General features: G+C 46.7%; 1 protein-coding gene across 1 annotated transcript in view; it reads left to right on the top strand.

Moving 5' to 3' along the window:
• The first annotated feature begins 11,944 nt into the window (after positions 1 to 11,944).
• ERGIC1 (endoplasmic reticulum-golgi intermediate compartment 1) overlaps positions 11,945 to 20,430 on the top strand; it is a 67,745-nt gene continuing 59,259 nt past the window's right edge. Inside the window, exon 1 of the mRNA XM_017728052.1 lies at positions 11,945 to 11,962. Coding sequence (XP_017583541.1) covers positions 11,945 to 11,962 — 18 coding nt within the window. The remainder of the gene's footprint in view (positions 11,963 to 20,430) is intronic.

Raw genomic sequence — 20,430 nt, 5'->3', positions numbered from 1 at the left:
GGACAGATGCCCTGTGGCTCTTGGAGCCTGTCTCCAGCTGTGATTTCACCTCGGCCGCTGCTCAAAATCCAGAGCTCTGTTTAGAGAGAGGCCCAGCCCAAGGGATGCTCAATGAACACATCTCTGAGAGAGTGTTTTTCACAGCTGCTGTGGTGTAAAACACTCCATTCCCATTAAAATCCCAAAGAAGCTGCAGGATGAGGGGAGCCCTAAAATGGAAATGGTTGAAAGCTGGGGGAGACTTTCCTTTGAGTGTGGCAGCAGCTGGAGGGCACGAGCAGCCAGAGAGTCCCAGCTTCACCTGGATCATCCCAGCTTCACCTGGGTCATCCCAGCCTCACCTGGATGGTCCCAGCCTCACCTGGAGTGGGACCCTGGTTCTGGTGAGACTGGCAGTGGGAGAGGGAAGGCAGAGATGCTCTCTGGGTTTAAAACTGATCTCACTCCTGAGAAGCACAGTGTCTCACATGGAAATTGAGGACAAGAGTCCAAGTGTTTTCCCAAGGCCTGACACAGTTATTTCCTTATGTTTTTATATATCTCAAAGCCATCTCTGAGAATGCTCTCGTGTAATCAGGTCAATCAATAATTAACGCTATCATCAGTTAATTGGCTGAGCCAGCCACAACCATAACCAAGCTCTAGAGAAAACAAATTCGAATTGAATAACTAAATAAAATAAGGGACTTCTGCTAAACAAGCAAAAAAAAAAAAAAATCATTACACTGAATATGTTTGAGCACATTTATTTGAACACAACCCCCAACTTGAACACACAGGATTTCAAAAATATGTGAAACGTGAGCCAGGGGCTGAACTTTGCAGTTTGGCCTCTGATCAATTTAATAATTCAAGGCTGTTTCTTCCTCTCTATTTCCTCTCTGTCCAGTTCAGGTTTAGCTCACGTGCCAGGCCCAGCAGTGGGATATGCCTCATCGATCAACAGTCACTTTTGTTTCTTCTTCACTCTTTTTCTTCTTGAAAAAGAGGAACAAGAAGTGAAAATAGCTGAAGGAGTGGGGCACATTCTCAAATGATAAATACAAGAGGAGCATGAATCATCCCCTTATAGAAATGACGAGAAAGGATGGAAAAGGTAACGGTTTGGGAGAAGCAAGTTATGTTCTACATGGCTGATTCAGCTCTCTGGAGTGAAAATGAATCATCAGAATATTTAAATCATATTACCAGTATTAACACACACAAAACCCCCAAGCTCAGGAAACCTTTGTTATGAAACAAATTTGATAGCAGGCAACAAAAGAACGAGGGAGCACTTGCTAAAACCCTGTGCTCGGTTCTGCTTCGTGTCCCAGCCCACAGAACCTCGGAAAGTCAGAGTTTGCTGCAATTTCCATCACAATGCCCCACTTAAAGCAGAGCACTGAGGAGCCTCACAGCCCCAAAGCCTTCAGAAAAAGCACACCGGCTCTCCTGTACCTTCCAGAGCTTTTACACTTGGGCAGGGACGCGGAGTGTTTAAAATAAAGGCATTACCCACTGGAGAGCGCATTCTCCGGGGTAATTACTCCTGAGGAAGGATTCATTACTCCTGAGCAGCACACCGTGAGGGGATGATACAGGCATCAGCTCAGAGACCTGAGTAGGAGGTTTGACACTGGAGCTGTTCTTATCTAATTGAACCCCCAGTCCAAGCTACAGCATTAATGAAGCTGTCACACATCAGATTTCAGGCAGGCTCCAGGTGGAGATAACAGAAAGGTCAAAGGATGGTTTTAAATCCCTTTATTTTCTTTCCAGCAGTCTGGCTCAGCTTAGCTTGGCTGGGACAAAAAGTGACCCGTGTATCTGGGGATGTTTCTTTGCACAGGAAACATCCAGTACCAGGATATAGCACAGCAGAGGCAGCAAAGCAAACCACAGGACTCCTTTACATAATGAGTTGCAAAGGTTTTGTAGTGACGTATCTTGTCCATTAAAAAAGCACATTTGTGTATTCCGTAAAAGTTTGTCCCATTTCAATTTCTCAATAACAAAAAGAAACGTGTCTGTTCAATAGCTGGAATCCTCAGCGGGATCCAGATGAGGTAGAAATCCATCTCCAACTGATTTCTGGTTTGTTTTTTAGTCCAAATCTTTTAGCTTCTTTCTCAAATCTCCAATTTTCTCTTTCAACACTGACAGTAAGGAACAAAAGCTTTCGTTTTCTCTGGTGAGCAAGAACCCTAACGAAGATTAGCCAAAAAATCCTGGGCAGCTATTTTTGACAAAGAACTTTTTAATAAAGGAATGCATATTCCTGAAGTAAACATGGACAGGAAAGGCAGAGAGGGAGACTGACAGGCAGGGAGACAAGCGCTGCTCCACAGAGAAGCCTCTGAAACATCTGGAATGTTGCAGTGAAAGGTTATTTACCACCAACGTCAGCCAGGCCCAGTGCAGATGGTTCTCATTAGCCTGAGATCAAGAGACCAGCAAGGCTAAAAATATGTGTTTGCTTTTTTAGAAACTGGACTTGGTCTTCTGTGCTTCAAAAATAATAATCACCCTTACGCAACTCCTGAAGCTTAGAAGTATTTTCTTGGAATATTGTTTGGCACGCTGGTTGGGCTGCAGACTCTGTGCCATTGCTATTACTCACACAGCCCTTCCCCCTGAGGATTTGGTGATGTATCTTTTACTTAGAAACAGGAGGATGGCACATTACGCCAAAAAACAATGACTTTTGTTTATAAAGTGACAAAATATCTGCATTTCTGCTCCAGGCCAGGCTCTTGCCCGGAGTAAATGTGTGCAGCTTCCCTGGAATCCACTGGAATATTGGATGGAGTCGCTGTGGGGGCCAGAGAGCCACTGGCAGCAGCACATGCTGTGCCAAGCACTGTACCTGGGGAAGGTTGGGAGTGCTCATGGTTTTCTTGGGAATTTGGAAATAGTTGGTTAGAACCAATGGGAAAATGCTGAGTTACATCAGGCAGGAGCCTGGCTCAGTGGGAATGAGAGCAATTCCGAGGGGAGATGAGAAGTTCTGATTTCTGCTGACATGGTTTGTGAGGCCACCTGCCCAGAAATCCACCTGCCCTGGAGGCACTGGGGACTTGAATAAGATAAGCAGCTCCTGCATCACCCAGCATAACACATTTTATATTGGAAGCTCTGACTGGCAGCCAGCAGAGCATGGCAAGAGGGAAGTGTCATTCCATGGGGAATGGTTCCAAGGTTCTCACCGGGGTTTTACAGATTCAATTCGGAGTTTGAAACCATGGGTTTAGTGGAAGGGAAAAGAAGGGAAAGGAAAAGAAGGGAAGGGGAAATGTGAATGTGGTCTGATGAACAACTCTTAACGAAAAGATTTGAGCTCTCAGTGAAAATACCGAAGAAAATTGTTCACATCTTTCTGATGGACCCAAATTGAAAAACAGGTTGTGGAAGAATGCATTTGATAAAATGGTTCCCACTGCCATGGGTTGTCCAGTCGAAACCAATCCTAAGCAGGAGAAAGGCACAGGGCTTACAGGAACCTGTTACTAAATCCAATATTTTTGCTTGGGAAATAGAATTTGGGAGGGCACAGACCTTAAGTTTTAAGCCTGGGTACAGTAAGGTAGTGTGGCCACCAGCAGAAAGCTGATCAGACCACAGATGAGTGCACTCTGTCACTGAGCTTTGAATCACTTCCTTTTTCTTGCTTGTTTTCTTGCAGTCAGTACTGACAGAAAAAATAATATTTTGAAGGGGAAAAGTGTGATCACTGCTTCTCTCATGGGACTTCAACTTGTGAAGGATGATTTCTCAGAGAGGCTGGCTGCAGTGGGAGGTGCGGTGAAGTCTGTCCTCCTGGACAGGAAATCTACAAAAATGACTTTGTGGGCTTTTATTAGAGTTTTTGGGGTTTGGGGTTTGGTTTTCTTCTGAGCAGGATAGTAGAAAAAAGCACCTCTGGCATCTTTCTTTCAGTGAAGAACGGTTCAAGCAGGCTGCAAGGAGAGCAGGGAACTCTCCTGTCTCCTTTGGGAAACAGGGACAAGAGGCAATGGATAGAAACTGATGCACCTGAGCATGAGGAAGAACTTTCCTGTGCAGTGATCAAGCTCTGAACAGAGAGCAGAGAGGCTGTGGAGTCTCCTCACTGGGGATATTCCAGAAATTTCTGGACACACTGCTGTGCCCTGTGCTCTGGGATGGCCGTGCTGGAGCAGGGAGTGGCACCAGTGACCCTCTGTGGCACCAGTGACCCTCTGTGGTCCCTCCCAGCCTGGGATTTCTGTGAAAAACCAGAGGCAGCCTTAGCAGGCAGAGCAGGGGGAATCTGCCACTGCCCAGGCTGGATCTCCTGGGAGAGGGAGCACTGGAGTGTGCAGGGATGTTTTCTGTCACCTCCCAACAGCATGAAACTCCCCTCAGGAAAAGAACAGAAGCAGATGCAAACAAGGTGAAAGTCAGAGCTAAGCAGGAGCGTGGTCAGAATGAGTAAACAACCCCCAAAGTATTCAGTGACAAATTCCACTCTCATGCACAGAACTATTCTTTTTTTGAGCCCAGCACTGAGCATTTCTTGAAGTAACAGCAGCCCCCTGTCCAGGGCTGTGCTCTGCTCAGCAGGGCTGTCAGCTTGGCAAGCGGGCGACCTTCTGTGTAATGTATAATTCAAGTATCCAATACACAAATGATTGCAGCAGAGGCAGAGAACATGCAAATTATGTCCCACATCCTGCTGTTAGTCATCCTCGGGGGGGAACTCACCCCTCTGGAGCCAGGATCCCAGAACACACTGTATGTTTGTTAATCCTCACTTTTTAAGTGTTTCGACAGCAGCAGAAACCTCACAGCCCTCCTCTTGAAAATGACTGTAGCCTAAAACTCCTGGAGTAAAAGGCTCAGTCCTTTCCCCAAAAATAGCAAATGAATTCGTTTCGTTTTAGTGCTGCAGAATGGTTAGAGGTATTAATTTAAAATATGATAGCAAATTACACGGAATCTTTCATCAAAGGGGATCAAAGCACTTTGCATATTAATTACATTTCAGAATAAGACTCTGAGCTAAGCTTTATTACAGGAGATATTGAGTTCTAGGGATTCATCTGGGTGAGAAGAAATCAGGACACCTGGGATTTACTGCCTGCGTTAGGCAGCTGGTGCTGCCTAACCTTCCTTCAGATCCTCTGTGCCTCAGTTTCTTTGTCTGTAGCAGAAGAATGGTCACATTTAACTCCGTTTTCAAAGGCTGAGAAAAGAAATCCGCTGGCATAAGTGATGTGCAATAGTTTATGTGGCAATTCCAGCACCAGAGCAGTCCATGTAGAAGGAAGGGAGGTGAAGTGACAGATGTACCCAGTGGAGTCCTACAGCTGCTCTGTCTGCCAGGAAATTTCCCACTGGGGCTTCCTTGGAGGTGCCAGGATAGCTCCTTCCCCCTTCCTCTCTCAAATATCCTGAAGGCAGAACAGGGACCACCCGAGCAACCCTCACACTCACAGCCCTGAGCATCTCATGGGCTTGGGAAGCTGCCACTTTCACTGTGACTTTCTAGGAGATAACCTTCTGTTTCTGACAGCCCAAGGCAGTCTAAGGATGAGATCATCCAGGTTTTCAGGGGTTATCGACAGGAAATAGGTAGCAAAAATCCTCTAAAATTTCAGTTGAGAGTGTAAGAGAGACCAGAGGGACAAATCCTGCTCATTTCTTAGCGTATCTGGGCCAAAGTCATTCATGGGAATGAATCTAGAGTCACTTTCTAGCAATAATGTCATGAAAAAACCATCCCATTTTACAACACTGATAATGAGCAGCTTATGAAAAGATAATCGAGGGCAAATACCTTGAACAAAGGTTATTTTCCTTTGCACATCATTTAAATAGGTCATGGAGAATGATAGATGTGACTAAACCTGAGTGGCTGCACGTCACGAGACCAAGGATAAAATGATGAGAATCAGCGACAATAAACTGGCCCAAGAGTGAGAGGATGGGCCAAGCAGCCTTTGGTTCCTCATTACCAAAGATGCCAAGAATAACCAGAACAAACACTTAGCCCAGCCTCGGGTGAGTCCAGGATTAGACAGGAGTGTGCAGAAGGCTATGGTGATCCCAAATCATGGCAAATACCAACTTCTGCTTGGACTTTAGCACAAGAGATGTTTGTGAGTGCTACCTGTGTGCCCTGAGAGGTGCTGGGGTGTGTTTGCTCTCACACAAAGTCCACGTGTCGGGGGGAGGCCTGTCCTGCTGTTGCCAAAGCCTCGCTTAATCATTTACTGGAATTCAACTCGGTGCTGCCTGCAGTGGCAAGGGAGGGGCTTCTGTAGACCAGCTGGTGCACTGGGATGGGGTTTGTTCTCTTAGAGAGGAACTGGGATGGTTTTTGTTCTCTCAGAAAGCAGAATGCCCCGTACAGCACGGGGGAGGAAAGGGAGCAGAGCTGGTCCCACTTTCCTGGGAAGAACACAGCCAGTGGAAGCTGAGGGACTGGACAGGAGAGTGTTCTGGGGTGAAATCAGACCTTTTGCAACCAATCCAGTGCTCTCCACGGGGCTGCCCTTCCTCTTTTCTACATGGCACTGCCAGCAACAGGAAAGCACCAACGTCACTGTGGGTTTGCTTCCCTTCCGTTTGGCAACTGGCACCGAGTCCCCTCCCCAGAGGTGCACGGTTGGAGCAGGTGCCTTCTGCAAACTCCATGAAGAATCCCTTGGCAAAGCGCTCTGGCAGAGTCCCAGTCCCCACTGGAAGCAAACAGATCCATGTAGTGACCCCCATCCCCTCCCAGCAGGATGTGACAGGGCCCTGTGCCCCTCTTGTGTCATCCCCATGCAAACAAGGCACAGCACGAGCAGCAAAAGGAAAAGCCTGGAGGTTCTTGGCCACTGCCACCAGTGTCAGCACTTGACAGAGCTGTTCTGAGATTTGGCTTGCAAATGGCTGTGGAGCTGAGATGAGAACGATTATGGAAATGAGAGACAGCAGTCTGGGCTGAATGCTGCTGGATTGCTTCTTATGGGGCATGTTCTCATCTGCAGTCCTTTGTAATTGCAAAAAATGGTGCCTTGCAGATACCTTGAAGGGACTGGAGACAGACAGATGCATCTCCTCATCAGGAAGTCTGTCTTGATAGGCAGCCAAAATCCGAGGGGAGCGTGCATTATTTGCTGTTATCATCATCATCACCATCCCTAACCTCATTTCCCTGGCGATTTGACTCCAGTGGAAATGCATGAAGGGCTGTCCTGGGGCTTATGCTCTTTTTGTTAACCATGCTGCCACACAGGTCCTTCCCATGGAACTTTGTGCCTCAGGAATGGGTCACACACTGCCCAAAGCCCCCTGAACACTGCTGGTTTTTATTACAAGCTGCACTTGAAAGCCATGTGATAGGAAAGCAAAAAACTGGGTGTGCTGTGAAACACCTGCAGAGACTGCCTGGCTCCCACAGACACCGACTCCAGTGGAGGAAAGCAGGACAGCAGAAAATCAGTAGCAACGAGCAAAAGTTGGTTTATTTGTGCCAAAACAGAATGATGAACCCTGGGCTTTTTTTGCATGTTTCACGTGCAGGAACATGATGTCAACACCTCTGTGGTGCAACAGGAAACAGAAGATAAGACTTGGTGAAGCCTCAGCTCTTTCTGAGAACTGACCTGCCACTGTTTTTGTTTATGTTACGCTTTACAAAGCCGAGGTTACCAACACAAATAATCTTTTTTGGCAACTTCAGCCTTACTTTTATTTCCCAAACAATTTGAGGTGATTTCCAGTACACTTTTATTATTAAATACTTGCCTAATTTTGAGCAAGATGTGTGTATACAAATGCTGCACCATCTGCAGTTTGGGCTGTACAGTCACAGCGTGGAACTTCTTGACTGGATGACAAAGAGGAATAAAAAAGAAAATGAAAAATGATGTGCTAGTCATAATTACTAGGCATTCCAGAATATATTTCTGGAGAAGTTATTTGTCCTAAAGATTCATATGCCTGCTTTATAATTGCCAGATGACTATGCAAATATTAGCAGTGACATGACAACAAATGACATCCCCCCACGTATGGAAATGAAGCAAAATCTAAATTTACGAACCACTCATTTTCATTATTCATCTGAGCCTAACCACAGGCACCGGGAAATGTCACTGTAAAATCCAGTGAGGGTTTCTTTTTCTGAACTGAAAATCAGCGGGCTGTTTCTTTATTCTGACAGCTCACTGAATTCAGCACCCACTGCCCCTGATGTGCTCTCAGCCACGGCAGCTGAAATGCGACTGAGTTTGTGGGGCACTGATGCCTGAGAGCCCAGAGAGTGATGCTCCACGAGGAAAACTGCTCCTGAAAGGAACAGAAGCTGGCACAATGGAGCCCCTGATTAAGGAGAACAATCCTGGAGAATTTCCTCTTATGCCGAGTTCCAGGAGGAAACAGCGAAGCAACGCAAAGGAAATGAGTGCATTTGCTCAAAATGAAAAGGTCAGCCAGGCACAAGCTTTCAGCTTTGATACATATGTAACATTCCAACTCCCATTTTTATCGCAGATTATAGCTTCCCAAGGCCCTCAGGAAGCTGACAGAGAGATTGTGAGGTTATCGGGTGGTGTGAGAACGGAACTAGCTCTGATTTACAAACCTGTCATTGCAGCACAGCCACTTCTGTGCGATGAGGAACAAAGCAACCACCCAGCAGCATCCCTTTTGCATCCTCATCACAAAGCTTTAAATAACAGCTCCTGTCAGCAGCAGAGAGATTCAGACTTCCCCCTTAAAACCCTCTGCAAAGGGAGTTGAACAGAATGCAACATGGGCAGGCAAAAGCTGGTACCCTCCTGTGAACTGCAAATCTACACAGATTCTGCCAGATGCTCCTGCACATGGACATCACTCAAAGTTAAACTCAAAGCAGTGACTGTAAATACAGCAAAATCTTTGACATAAAATATTGTTACATTGGGGGAAAAAAAACCATACAGGGCTCCTGCGTTCCATCCACAATAATCCCATACCGTGCCTATCACAACATAATCTCCCCTAACTTTAATTCCCTTACTTATGAAATAGGAACAAGAATATTTAACTTTCTGTCATGGGCCATTGTGAGAAGTGGTGAGTCTTCACTGCTTCTCCGAAAGAAGAGCAAATTATTAGTGCCTGAACAAACGGACTATTTTTATTAATGCAATAGTACCAATGGGATTCATATTATTTCAGTTATGCCTCAGCTTTCTCAGCTTTTGCACAGCTCTGAAAACCAACTCTCAACTCTTTATGTCTGTTGAAAACAGATGGTGAACTTGTCGATGCAGGTGTAAGAGGGTTTTATGGGATTTTAATAAGGAAGGACACAGCACACAGAGTGAAACCATGGCACTGCTGAGGTTAATGGGAATACTCATAGCATATAACACAAACCAGCTCCTTGTACAGCACCTTTTGTATCTCAAGAGCCTCACTGAGACATAACTAAAATACCAAATCAAAAAGGCTTCCAAACACTACCTCAAGACGAGACTGGTAGAACAAAATTTCAGTCCATGCTACTTGAATGTATAATGAAAAATCCATTAGTGACTCACTTTTCCTAAGGATAGAAGGCAGCATCCTTATGAGTCAGCCTTCTGCTGAGAAAAAAACTCCTGCCTTCAATGGAGCAGGAGCCACACCATTGAAAAGAGCTCAATTATCAGCCATTACACTGTGGGACAGAGTGGGGAACAGGTAATGAAAAGAGCAAAAACACATGAAGGACTTAGCTCATGGAGGACCTCTCAGCATTATAAGACTGACCTTTCAATTCAGTGAGAAATGAAAGTTGCACCAATCCATCACCTGCCTGGGAAATTCACTGCAGACCTCTCTGGAAGTCAAAGCACACACGGGTGCTGTGGCTGCAATAGTAACAAGGGTAGGGTTAAAATAGGTAGGTGTCTGGATCAATTAAGGGAAAAAATGAAAAAAAAGGTAATTAAATGCACTGAGTATTACCAAATTTGGATGACTGTAAGGGATGAGAAAACTTGCAGAGTGTAACAGATAATATCTGTTACACTAATATAAAATAAAATAAAGAAACAATTGTATATAAGAGGAAACGTGCTGAATACTGACAAAAAAAGTGATATGGGCTCTGAAATGATTTAAAGGAAGTTACTTGCATCTCTCCAAACAGAGTAAATGAAGGGAGTCTCTCTTCTGTGAGCACTGCACTAGCAAGGTACATTTTATTTTTCATCTCTCACTTCAGCTCTTAAGTCCTTACTCAAGCAAAACTCCCACTGGAGTCAATTAAATCTTCCTTCTGATTTGAAGCAACATAACTCATGCAAGAGAAAGCCTTTCAAGCTTGTCAGCTTTTTCACACCTTTTGGCCGCTTGCAGTCATCTGCAGCAGTGGGGCTGTGTCCACATGAGTCACGGCACCCTCGGAACCACATGGCCAAGGAGGCCGGCGTTTTGGAGGCTGGCATTCTCCCTCAGATTAGTTCTACACTAGATTAATTCCATTGTCTTCAGTAAACTTCAACGTGCCTTTTGTGGGGGTGAGTCAGAGTTTGGCCCTCCACCTGAAGTAATATTATCTGTGGCTTTGGACAGACACGATTCCACTGCACTGGTTTTTCACGCTTCCACTCCTCCCCCTCCGTGCTCCTGCCTGGGATGTGCTGCCCACACAAGGCCATCAGGACAGGGAATGCAGCATCACGCCGCTCAGCAGCAGGACCTTTCCTCATTTATTCCTAAATATGTTTCTCAGCTGTGTCACAGATGACCCATAAATCTCACTAAAACTGACTGATTTCGCAGCGAGAAAACTCTCTGCCTAAATTCTTTACTTCCCCCTTCTCTGGCTCCCCCCCAGCATTTACCATCAGTGGCTCAATCGCTTTTGCAATTAACAGCTAAAGGCAACAGAAAATTTTCTCCAGGCACTGCTGCTGGGAAGGAACCTTCCATTCCAGGGGTTCACTTTCAGCTTCACCACCAGTTTTGACCTAATATTGCCCTCTCTGGGGGAACCACGGCCACCTTGCCCCGTTCCCCTGCCCTGCCTCAGCGGGGACATGGGAACGCAGCGTCACTTACGTGAACTTTCCGTGGCCCCATGGGCACCACGGGAACACCAGAGGTTCCCTATTTACATAAAGCAGCTCCAGTCATGACTCATCTCTTCTGCCTTGTCACTGTGACGAGGCTCCTGATGGCACGGGGACGCACTGCGTCCTCCGTCACTGCGATGTCCCCAACGTCCAGGCTCTTGCAGAGCCTGCAAGTGAGGAAATAGCAACATGTAAAATGTGCCCAGGAAATTTCCCTGCAGCGTGGGACAGCTGAGCTTCTCCTGCTTCAGTAAATGTCAGCCTGTACTCTCACAAGCCAGTATCTCACCTGCAAGGCTTTGCTGGCTGTAGTTGGGTGTCCACCAAGTGTCCATCAAATCTCTGTCCTCCTGGAGAAAGGCCTTTTGTGAATTAACATAATGATTTACATCATTTCCCATGCAGACAACCAAGGCCAGAGGGCTCCCTGCTCAGGGCTGCTTGGAAACTTGGAAGAGGGATGTTGTCCTGCCCCATAAACCAGTGGTTACTCAACTGAGAACATCTTCCTCCATGTCAGCAACAAGTCTACAACACTGGGATTGGGTATTAGTCTGCTGTAACTGAGAGTGGATTTCAATCTCTTTAAGCTTTTAAGTTTTAGGCTTAAGGAGTTAATCTCTGTGAACAGCCTATGTTCCCGTGGAATGAGGTTACTGCTCTCTGGAGGAGACCTTTTCCTGCCCTTAGGCTTGAGAGGGAATCTAGGAAAATCAGTTTCATTAGGCTAATGTTAGCCTTAGTGGCTGCCTCTGTAATGAAGTTTTCATCTTCTTGACGCTGTTCACACCACTGTCACCAGCAAGAAACATCCACTGATATGGAAAAAGGACATTAGGGAAATTCCATTGAAATAAGTAGAATTGGAAAGTTCTCTTTTCTTTTCAAATAGGGTTGTTCCCACGATGATTTCAGGGAAGAGGGTGAGTGAGTAAGAAGATGAGGAAGGGGCAGGGAAATACCAAATACTTTCAGTGCACGCCCTCAAACAATGAATAAAATTTGAAATCAGTAGAATGGAAACATTTGGGATGCAGAATGGAAGAAAGTGAAACACAAATGATGAGAGACTCATGTTTCAGTGCTGGAAAAGTCATGATGAGCAGGACAGTCATCTTTACGTGTTTGTTAGACCCATACTACAAAGCCAACCAAAACAGAAGGGGCTAAATATTGTACCACTGAACCCAACGCAATATTCCAAGGTTTATTGCCTAGAGCTCAGTGCTGGGATAACCAAAATCTGTGTATAGATTTCAGAGTCAGCACAGGCCAAAGAATTTCCCTGGGCATTATAACCAATATTGCAGAATGGTAAAACAGGAACTTCAAGGGAACACAATACGGATGTTTTCTAGGCCTTCTTCCTCCCAGAACCTCATCCAATGCCTGCAGATTGCATGTCAGGCAATCACAATCTGCCCAAAAGTCTGTCGAGTTCCCTTTAGTGGCCTCTGACACCACAGATGAAAGGTACAGACATATTTACAGCATAGGATGCACCAGAGCCAAGCTGCATTAGCATATGGCAGCTAAGATTAATGTTTGGAAGTAGCCCAGTCTCTGAGTCAGACTGATCCTTTCCGTTCATAAACTTTAAAGTGCCAGGAAAAAAGTGAAAAAGTCCAATTAAAATAAAGCCTGGCTAACTCCACTGCAGGCTTATCATCACAGCGTGAGGAGGACAGGATTTTGTTCTTTCTCCTGTGAGAAGCTTGAGCAAGAAACCATGAAGTGGCTGCAGCAGAGACAGGGTGAAAGGAGTGTTCTTTGGCGAGGGAGAGGTCTGGAGACTGCTGGGCCTGCCTTCCTCTAAAGGCTGGAGGAGTTTTCTGGAAGGGTTTATTTGTTGCTTGGTTCGAGTCACGTTGCTTCAGCGATTTCTGATTTTGCACATTGTCATTTGAAGGGGACCTTTCACTTCATTTCTGAACAATTCAGCCTCCCCAAGTACATCTCCTCGTAGCTTCTGCCAGAAGCTGAAATTTATCCTCACCTTCAGGCTCCTGCACTGGCCTGCCTACATGCGTGCTCTCATTTGTTCCCAGCTCCCTCCTGCTGGGCGTTTCCATCTCCAGCAGTCTCTCTCTCCATTCATTCATATCTTTCCACTCTTTCTTGCACGCTCTGTGTCTTACAGCACTCTCCTCACCCCCATCTCAAGCCAATACCTCGAGACAGTCACCAATTTGGAGTCTCTGTTTGGCCAAGTGGTGATTGCTGGAGCTGGCACCAAGGATTGGATCACAAGGCATCTGGAATTGACCACCAAAAACTAACCCCACTCCAAATCTGAGGCCAGATACTGTTTACAAGGGCATGTTGTGACAGGACAAGGGGGAATGGCTTCAAACTGGAAGACAGCAGGTTTAGATGGAATATTGGGAAGAAATTCTTCCCTGTGAGGGTGGTGAGCTCCTGGCACAGGGTGCCCAGAGAAGCTGTGGCTGTCTCTGGATGCCTGGAAGTGTCCAAGGCCAGGTTCAATGGGGCTTGGAGCAACCTGGGGTAGTGGAAGGCATCCCTGCAGACCAAACAAGGCCAGAGACAATGATTTCTGCTTTAATTCATTAGAGGGTTAATAAAACCTCTTTATGAAATATTTTTCTTTGGCCACACCCTGATTTCTGCAACAGATTCTTTAGCACTGACAAAACCTCCCCAATCCACTGACCCTCACAGCAGTGCCAAGAGACCAAGTGAGAACAAGGAGAACACAAGTCTCATTTGCAGGAGAGGCAGCAATTAAAAATCCATATCCTTACTATGAAAAAGATGAAAAAAACCCAGTGTATTTCTTGTCTGTAACGTCCCATTGGGCTTACTCAGCTACACAATATCTGGAGGAAATCACTGAGAACGCTGATAAGGCAGCACAGAGGACATGCCAAAGTAAGTCAGGGAAGTGCAATTCAACATCTCACGCACAGGGCCGGCTCCAGAGGGTCAAAGGATGGGAGAGAACCCGCTAAGCTGCAGTAGCAGGACTGGCTGCCCACAGCAGGAGTTGGCAAGTCTTCCAAGGAAACTTCCAGAGCCTTGTTTGAAAAATTCCACCTTGTCCAGTTGTTGTTTTGGTTCGCTTGTTTACCGCCCGAGGGTCTTTGTGATGGCCTAGTGCTGCTGAATGCTCCCACAGTCGTTCTGTTGTAAAAAGCTGGTTTCTATGTATTGCTGCCCACAGGAGAGCTCGACAGCCACCTGACCCTGCAGCTGGGTACCTGAGCCGGCTTCCACAGCTCATACCTGGGAAGGAGCCACCCATTCAGAGAGGTCACTCTCAATACACCAAGCCAGGCACAGCATCCCCATCCCTGCTGAGCCTGAGCGCCCACTGAGAGCCTGCCCGTGCAGCAGCTCTGGGAGAGATCCAAAACAGCACTCAGGCACTAAAGTGCAACTTCTGCAGACTGCTGGCGCCTGTGCTCATGAGAGCAACCCAGGAAAGCTCTGCCTGCCCTCCTGAGCTACGTCAGATGCTGTAAGTGCCCACAGCTCCTGGGGAACGCTTCCTGAGGCGCCGCAAGGTCTGGCGCCTTTTTGTGCCCCCGCTGCTCTGGGTGGGCTCAATTCCGCCAGCTGCTCCTTCCCTCCTTGTCCCGAAATCAGGTGGGGCTTTTGTCAGGAAGGCCTTCAAGACCTTCCATTTCCCAGGCTTGCTGTACCCAGCAGAAGGGAACTCTCAGGAGTGCTTATAGGTATTTAACATCAGTGAGTCATGGACCCCTTCTCAGTATCCAAGTACAGTCACTGCTCCCAAGGTAAAAGCCCCAACCCGATACCAGAAATTCTGCACTTCTGGTTATACAGTGGCTCAGCCTTCAGAGGCTGGGCAGAGCACATTTTTTTCCCTTCCTTTCATGCCCTCAAGTTTCTCACAGCGCTCTGTGTTCAAAGGTTCAGACCCGACTTCCAGGGAAGTGCTCTGCAGCACTTGGTGAGTATTTAAAGCAGAGGGGTGGCTCATCTCCCAGGCATATTTTCACTGACAAGACTAGCTTAGATGTTGATGCCAAACGTGTTACCTAAGCCCACAAGCAAACGCTTTGTGGTCCTGTTCGAGTTTCACAGTGAGGTATCCAGAGCTCCCCTTCTCCTGAGTATTTCCCACTGGCCAATGTAGGAATCTCACCATCAGCGCACAGGCTAAGGGCACTCGAGGCCTTCAAGTCCAGGTTCTGAACTATTTCTCTCCAATGTGAAGGGAATTTCAGGCATTTAACTCACTAGAGAGCATTACACCTTGAGAATCAGGTTCTGATCCTCAACTCTGCTTTGCTGCTAATCCCAAAACTCCTTGAGATCCGGCCCTCTTAGTGTTCAAAGTCCTCTATGCAGGACTTCACCCTGGTTAACTATTAACTTGCATCTCCCTTTGGCCATGACCTTTGGTCGGGTGTTTGCAGTCTCCTGAACTCCACTGAACACTCACCACTACAGGGATGCTGTACAAAGCATGAGGTAAGCCTGTGACAGGGGCTGCAACTTCCTTGTGGCGTTCGTTTCCACAGTGGAAAAAAGAAATAAAATACAAAAAAATGTTCTGCTCACTGTGACTTTCCCATAGTAAATTCCTGGCACCCAAAATGTGCCAGGAAGCAGGCTTGAAAACAGGCAGTTTGTATTAAAAGGATGGGTAAATTTTCTAAGGGCTTTAAACGTGGCAGATTCCCCTTAGCATTTGCCCACTGTCACAGGACAAGGAAGAGGCCATGTGGCTGCACAGACCCTGTTCTCCACACTCATACACATCAGCTGTACCCATCCCTGTGACTGAAAAATAATCGGATTATTTCTTCTGCCTATTGAGCAGGAAGAGGAGAGGTGGTTGTTACGTCTTCTTAAGGAAAAAGCTTAGCTATTCAAGAAAGAAGGAACTTACACAGTGAATTGAGTACATTTATTCTACTGCATATTTTAAGTCCGATCTCACAAAAATAGATGGACAGCATTACATATGTGATAAACAAACTACACTGCAACAGGACTTTAAGACAACATTTAAAGCTTGCTTTTTTGTTCCCTGGAATTTGGAAAGTACTGCCAACATGTAGCTTACCCAAATCCTAAGAGGAAGGGCTGAACTTTCATTACTGATTATACTTAGCATAGCACTTGTATTTGAATTCTTCACCTCCATGCGCATCCTGTTCCTTCAGAAAGATTTCCTCTGCGCTGTTATTTATATTTTTAAAACGCTTTATAACATTTTTCTGTTCATTCTCAGCAATGTTTTTTCCTTTTCCTGAGCGGCAGTTGTGTTCAGGGCTCCGGGCAGCCAGGGACACACCCTGCAGAACACAACACATAATCGAGGGCACACACCCTGCAGAGCAATGCGCTCACTCCGATTCCCAGCCCACCCTGCCACACCAGTGCTGTGAACTGGGAATGAAAGCACCGGGGAAAACGGCCTGGGGTTGGGCCCTGCCACACAGCATCCCAAACAAAAGCCACGGGGCAGCCTTTGGTTCTGTTTTTGCACACCTCTGTAGCAGAAGGGGCATAAGTGAATAAGCACTGCACCTTCCTAACAGTCACCTCACATTCCCAATTGATGAACGAAGCCTAAGTGACCCAAATGATGACTGTGTGTACCCTGCTTTACCTTTGGCAAACAATGCTGCTCATGACCCAGTCACAGCACCTGCAGTAAGTTCCCAGTGCAAGAGCTGTGGCAGGAGCCAGAGGCTAAAATAAAACTCAGCCCTGTGTAAAAGGAATCCCAAACAAAACAAAAAAGGAAATCATAGATTGGCTTTATTGAGTGTTACAGGATGTTAGATCACCCCAAACCGTGCTGAACAGGTAAGGATCGAGGTTGCACTTTTCTGGGAAAGAGAAAACTTTGAGATAACAAAAATAAGTAAAATTCACAGAATCACAGAATCAAGGAATATGCTGGGTTTAAGGGACCCACAAGGATCATCTGTCCAGCTCCTGGCCCCAACAACCCCACCCTGGGCATCCCTGGCAGCGCTGTCCAAACGCTCCTGGAGCTCTGGCAGCCTCGGGGCCGTGCCCATTCCCTGGGGAGCCTGGGCAGTGCCCAGCACCCTCTGGGGGAAGAACCTTTCCTGATATCCGACCTAAACCTCCCTGGCACAGCTTCCGTGGTTCCCTGAGCCCTGTCCCTGTCCCAGGGAGCAGAGATCGGAGCTGCCCCTCGGCAGGAAGTTCAAGGAGGTCTCCCCTCAGTCTCCTCCAGGCTGAATTATCAAGGATTAATATAAACTCTATAAATCAATATTAACTCTATTAATGTGAAGTTAAAACTAAAGAATAGTGTATCATCTAGAAATGAAGAATATCTCAGAAACCTGGACAAGAATCATTTTACCTGCATAAACAAATTTATTAAATAAATAACCAGGAAGATGATTCAAATAAAGCACTTTTTTGGGCACTATTTTTTTCATAGGAAGGAGGTACCAGTTTTGTTGTTGTGAGGCATTAGTCAAGAATTCAGATAGACTCATCCATGATCTGATTTATCTGTAAGAAAGCGAACTGTCATGAGGAAAATATTCTTTTTTGCGAGAAGAATTATGAACAAAGAATTAGGACTGAAGGGATTTGTTTGCTAATTTAGAACTGAAGCTGATCTTACTCTGTAGTCTTAGGTGAGTCAATTCATACTTCTGCTTTGGTTTCTTGGTTGTTAAAGAGGTCTGAAAATAGGGACTTACTGGTTTCAGAGTAGCAGTTTGGCTCTATGAACGTTCCCAAAGCAATTTGAAGAGGAACAATAGTTTTAAGGCTACTGTTGCCAGAAAAAGGTTGGTTTGTTGCTCCCATGAAAAAGAAAGTTACCTTTGCCACCAGTTGTCAGTATCAGTTTGCTCATTGCAGCTCTAATGGTGTGACAACCACCTCGAATAAACCCCTTGCTTTTGGTTCCCATTCTAACACTCAACATGAGCTCAGCTGCCGCACCCAGCTGGACTGGGGACAAATTCCTGTTCTTATCTCCACCTCGATAGAAGCCTTATGTAATTAAACAATATTGTGACGAGGGTCTTATCTCAGGGCATTAACTTCTTCTTCCCTTGGCAAGGATGTGAGAGAGCTGGACCCAACTGCAAAGCTGCTTTGAGCCCGTTGCTTTCTTCAGTTTGACCTTTCAGTGGAAAATAAAATCCCCACAACGTGAGCTCTCGCTGCGCCGTGTTCTTGAGACTCGAGCCTGCAGGAGGAGAACTCTTCAAGGCCACCTCCAGATTTATCTACTGTACAACTGAAGAGCTTTTGTAAACCCTTCAGCACTCTCTTGGCTCCCGAGAGAGCTGATGCCTCTGCACAGGACAGTTAATAACAGCTAATGATGTCGGGGCCTTGCCAGGAGCCCGACGAGCGCTCGGTTGTGTAACCACCTCGACAGGCACTGTTTGTTTTGGTTTTTTCCACTACGGATGGATCGTCCCCGCTGGCTATGCCTGTGCAATCGCTTGACCTCATGAGAGATGAGAATTGTCTCATTAATTTCAGTGGGTTGCTCACTTTTGGAGCACAATGCAAAAGTGCAGCAGGATTTCGTGGCTGATCTGTTAGCAATCTGCTGAATATGCTCGCACAATGCAGATGGATAATTTAGGTGTCTGAGATTAAAAAAAACCAAACCCAAACCAATTAGGTATTTTTATCTATTCCCTCCGGGCTTCTGGGGGATTATGCTGTGTTACCTCATACTTGGGATTCCTCCAGTTTAGTTTTTAATATTCCCAGCATGAATTATTATCTCTTTCTTTGAATGAAAATGGTATTGATTAACAGCTCTGTCTCTTCAGTAGTTTTCCCCTGCTTGTTTCAATCTGAATTTCTTTTTTTTTTTAGTCAGGTATGGGCCTAGTTTCTGTGTGAAAGGAGAAAAATGGAAAGATGTGCATCTCTAAGTAAAGAAATTATGACAGCAGGAGGAAGAAGAAAGGTGCAGAATCAATTAAAAATGCAGTATGTTGCATACTCAGATTGCTGCCATTTCCTTTTTTCTCTTGCCCTGCTTTTAGACCTAAAAGTCAAGAAGAGCTGTGTTCTGTTCCTGCAGTGCAGTCTAACCTGCACTGCATGTGAGTGACAGCGCTTCTGAACACAGCAGCAGTCACACTACCTGCAGCAAAACCTCCCTGAGGGATGCTGCTAGCTGGTGACACAATTGTGGGAAGGAATCGGGATGGTGCATGGAGCAGTGCCTCATGCATTGCACTGAACCTGACAGGGATGCAGCCAGAAAAAGGCATGTGGGCAAAACGGAAAGACTGGGGAAATGCCTCACCTAACGAATGGGGAGCTTTTTCTTACTTTAATTCCTTGTCTCCAGTAAAATTGCAAAAAAAAAGGATTTCCAAGAGCAGGTGAAAGAGCTGTGCTGGCCCTAAAGGAGCTTATCACAGAATCATGGAATGGCCTGGGTTGGAACAGACCTTAAAGATCATCCAGTGCCACCCCCTGCCATGGGCAGGGACACCTCCCACTGTCCCAGGCTGCTCCAAGCCCCGTCCAACCTGGCCTTGGACACTTCCAGGGATCCAGGGGCAGCCACAGCTTCTCTGGGCACCCTGTGCCAGGGCCTGCCCACCCTCACAGGGAACAATTCCTTCCTAATATCTAAGCTAAACTTAAAGGGTGCAGAGGCATGGAGGGGTGGGTGCTCCTCTTTCCTACGTGGGCACCTGGAGGTGTGAGACTTTCCCCTGTTTGTCACCATGGCCTGGCTCTGTCTCCAGACACTGCAGTCACTGACACACGCTGTTATTACTGTGATGCTGAGAGTGCAAAAGATGCCGGACAAAGCCTGAAACACCTCGCCCCTGTGAGCGGCCACACTCCTGTCTGGAGCCCCAGGAGCAGCTGAGGGAGTCCTGTCACAGGAACACAAAGAGTGGATCAGGTCTCGTTTAAATTACCAAAGGGTCCAGTTTGCTTTTAAAGGCTGCTTTTGAGGGAGACAGAAAATACCAAACAGAAAGGTTTGGTGACAGCTCTGAGGTCTCCCCTGCCACAGGGCATGGAACCTCTTGGGAAGTGAAGCTCTACATGATGCTTTTACCCTTTCTTCATGGAAAGGGTGCTCAGGCCTTGGCAGGGGCTGCCCAGGGAGGTTTGGAGTGCCCATCCCTGGAGGTGCCCAAGGAAGGGCTGGAGGTGGCACTCAGTGCTCTGGGCTGGGGACAAGGTGGGGATGGGGCACAGCTTGGACCCGATGATCCTGGAGCTCTCTTCCAACCGAAATAATTCCGTGCTTCCGTGCTGGCAGCGCCTTCGGAGCCGCGCGGCTGAGCGGAGCACGGGGAGCATCGAGCGGACCCCGCAAGCTGCGGGAACCCCGCGGGGAGCTCAGCGGGCCCTGGGGCCGCCCGCATCCCGAATCCCGCATCCCGAATCCGGCATCCCT

The sequence above is a fragment of the Corvus brachyrhynchos genome, unplaced genomic scaffold (genome assembly GCF_000691975.1).
Source record: "Corvus brachyrhynchos isolate BGI_N302 unplaced genomic scaffold, ASM69197v1 scaffold21, whole genome shotgun sequence".
In the NCBI taxonomy this organism is placed as follows: domain Eukaryota; kingdom Metazoa; phylum Chordata; class Aves; order Passeriformes; family Corvidae; genus Corvus; species Corvus brachyrhynchos.
The sequence above is the reverse complement of the archived record's forward strand: the minus strand, read 5'-3'. Positions and strand labels throughout refer to the sequence as shown.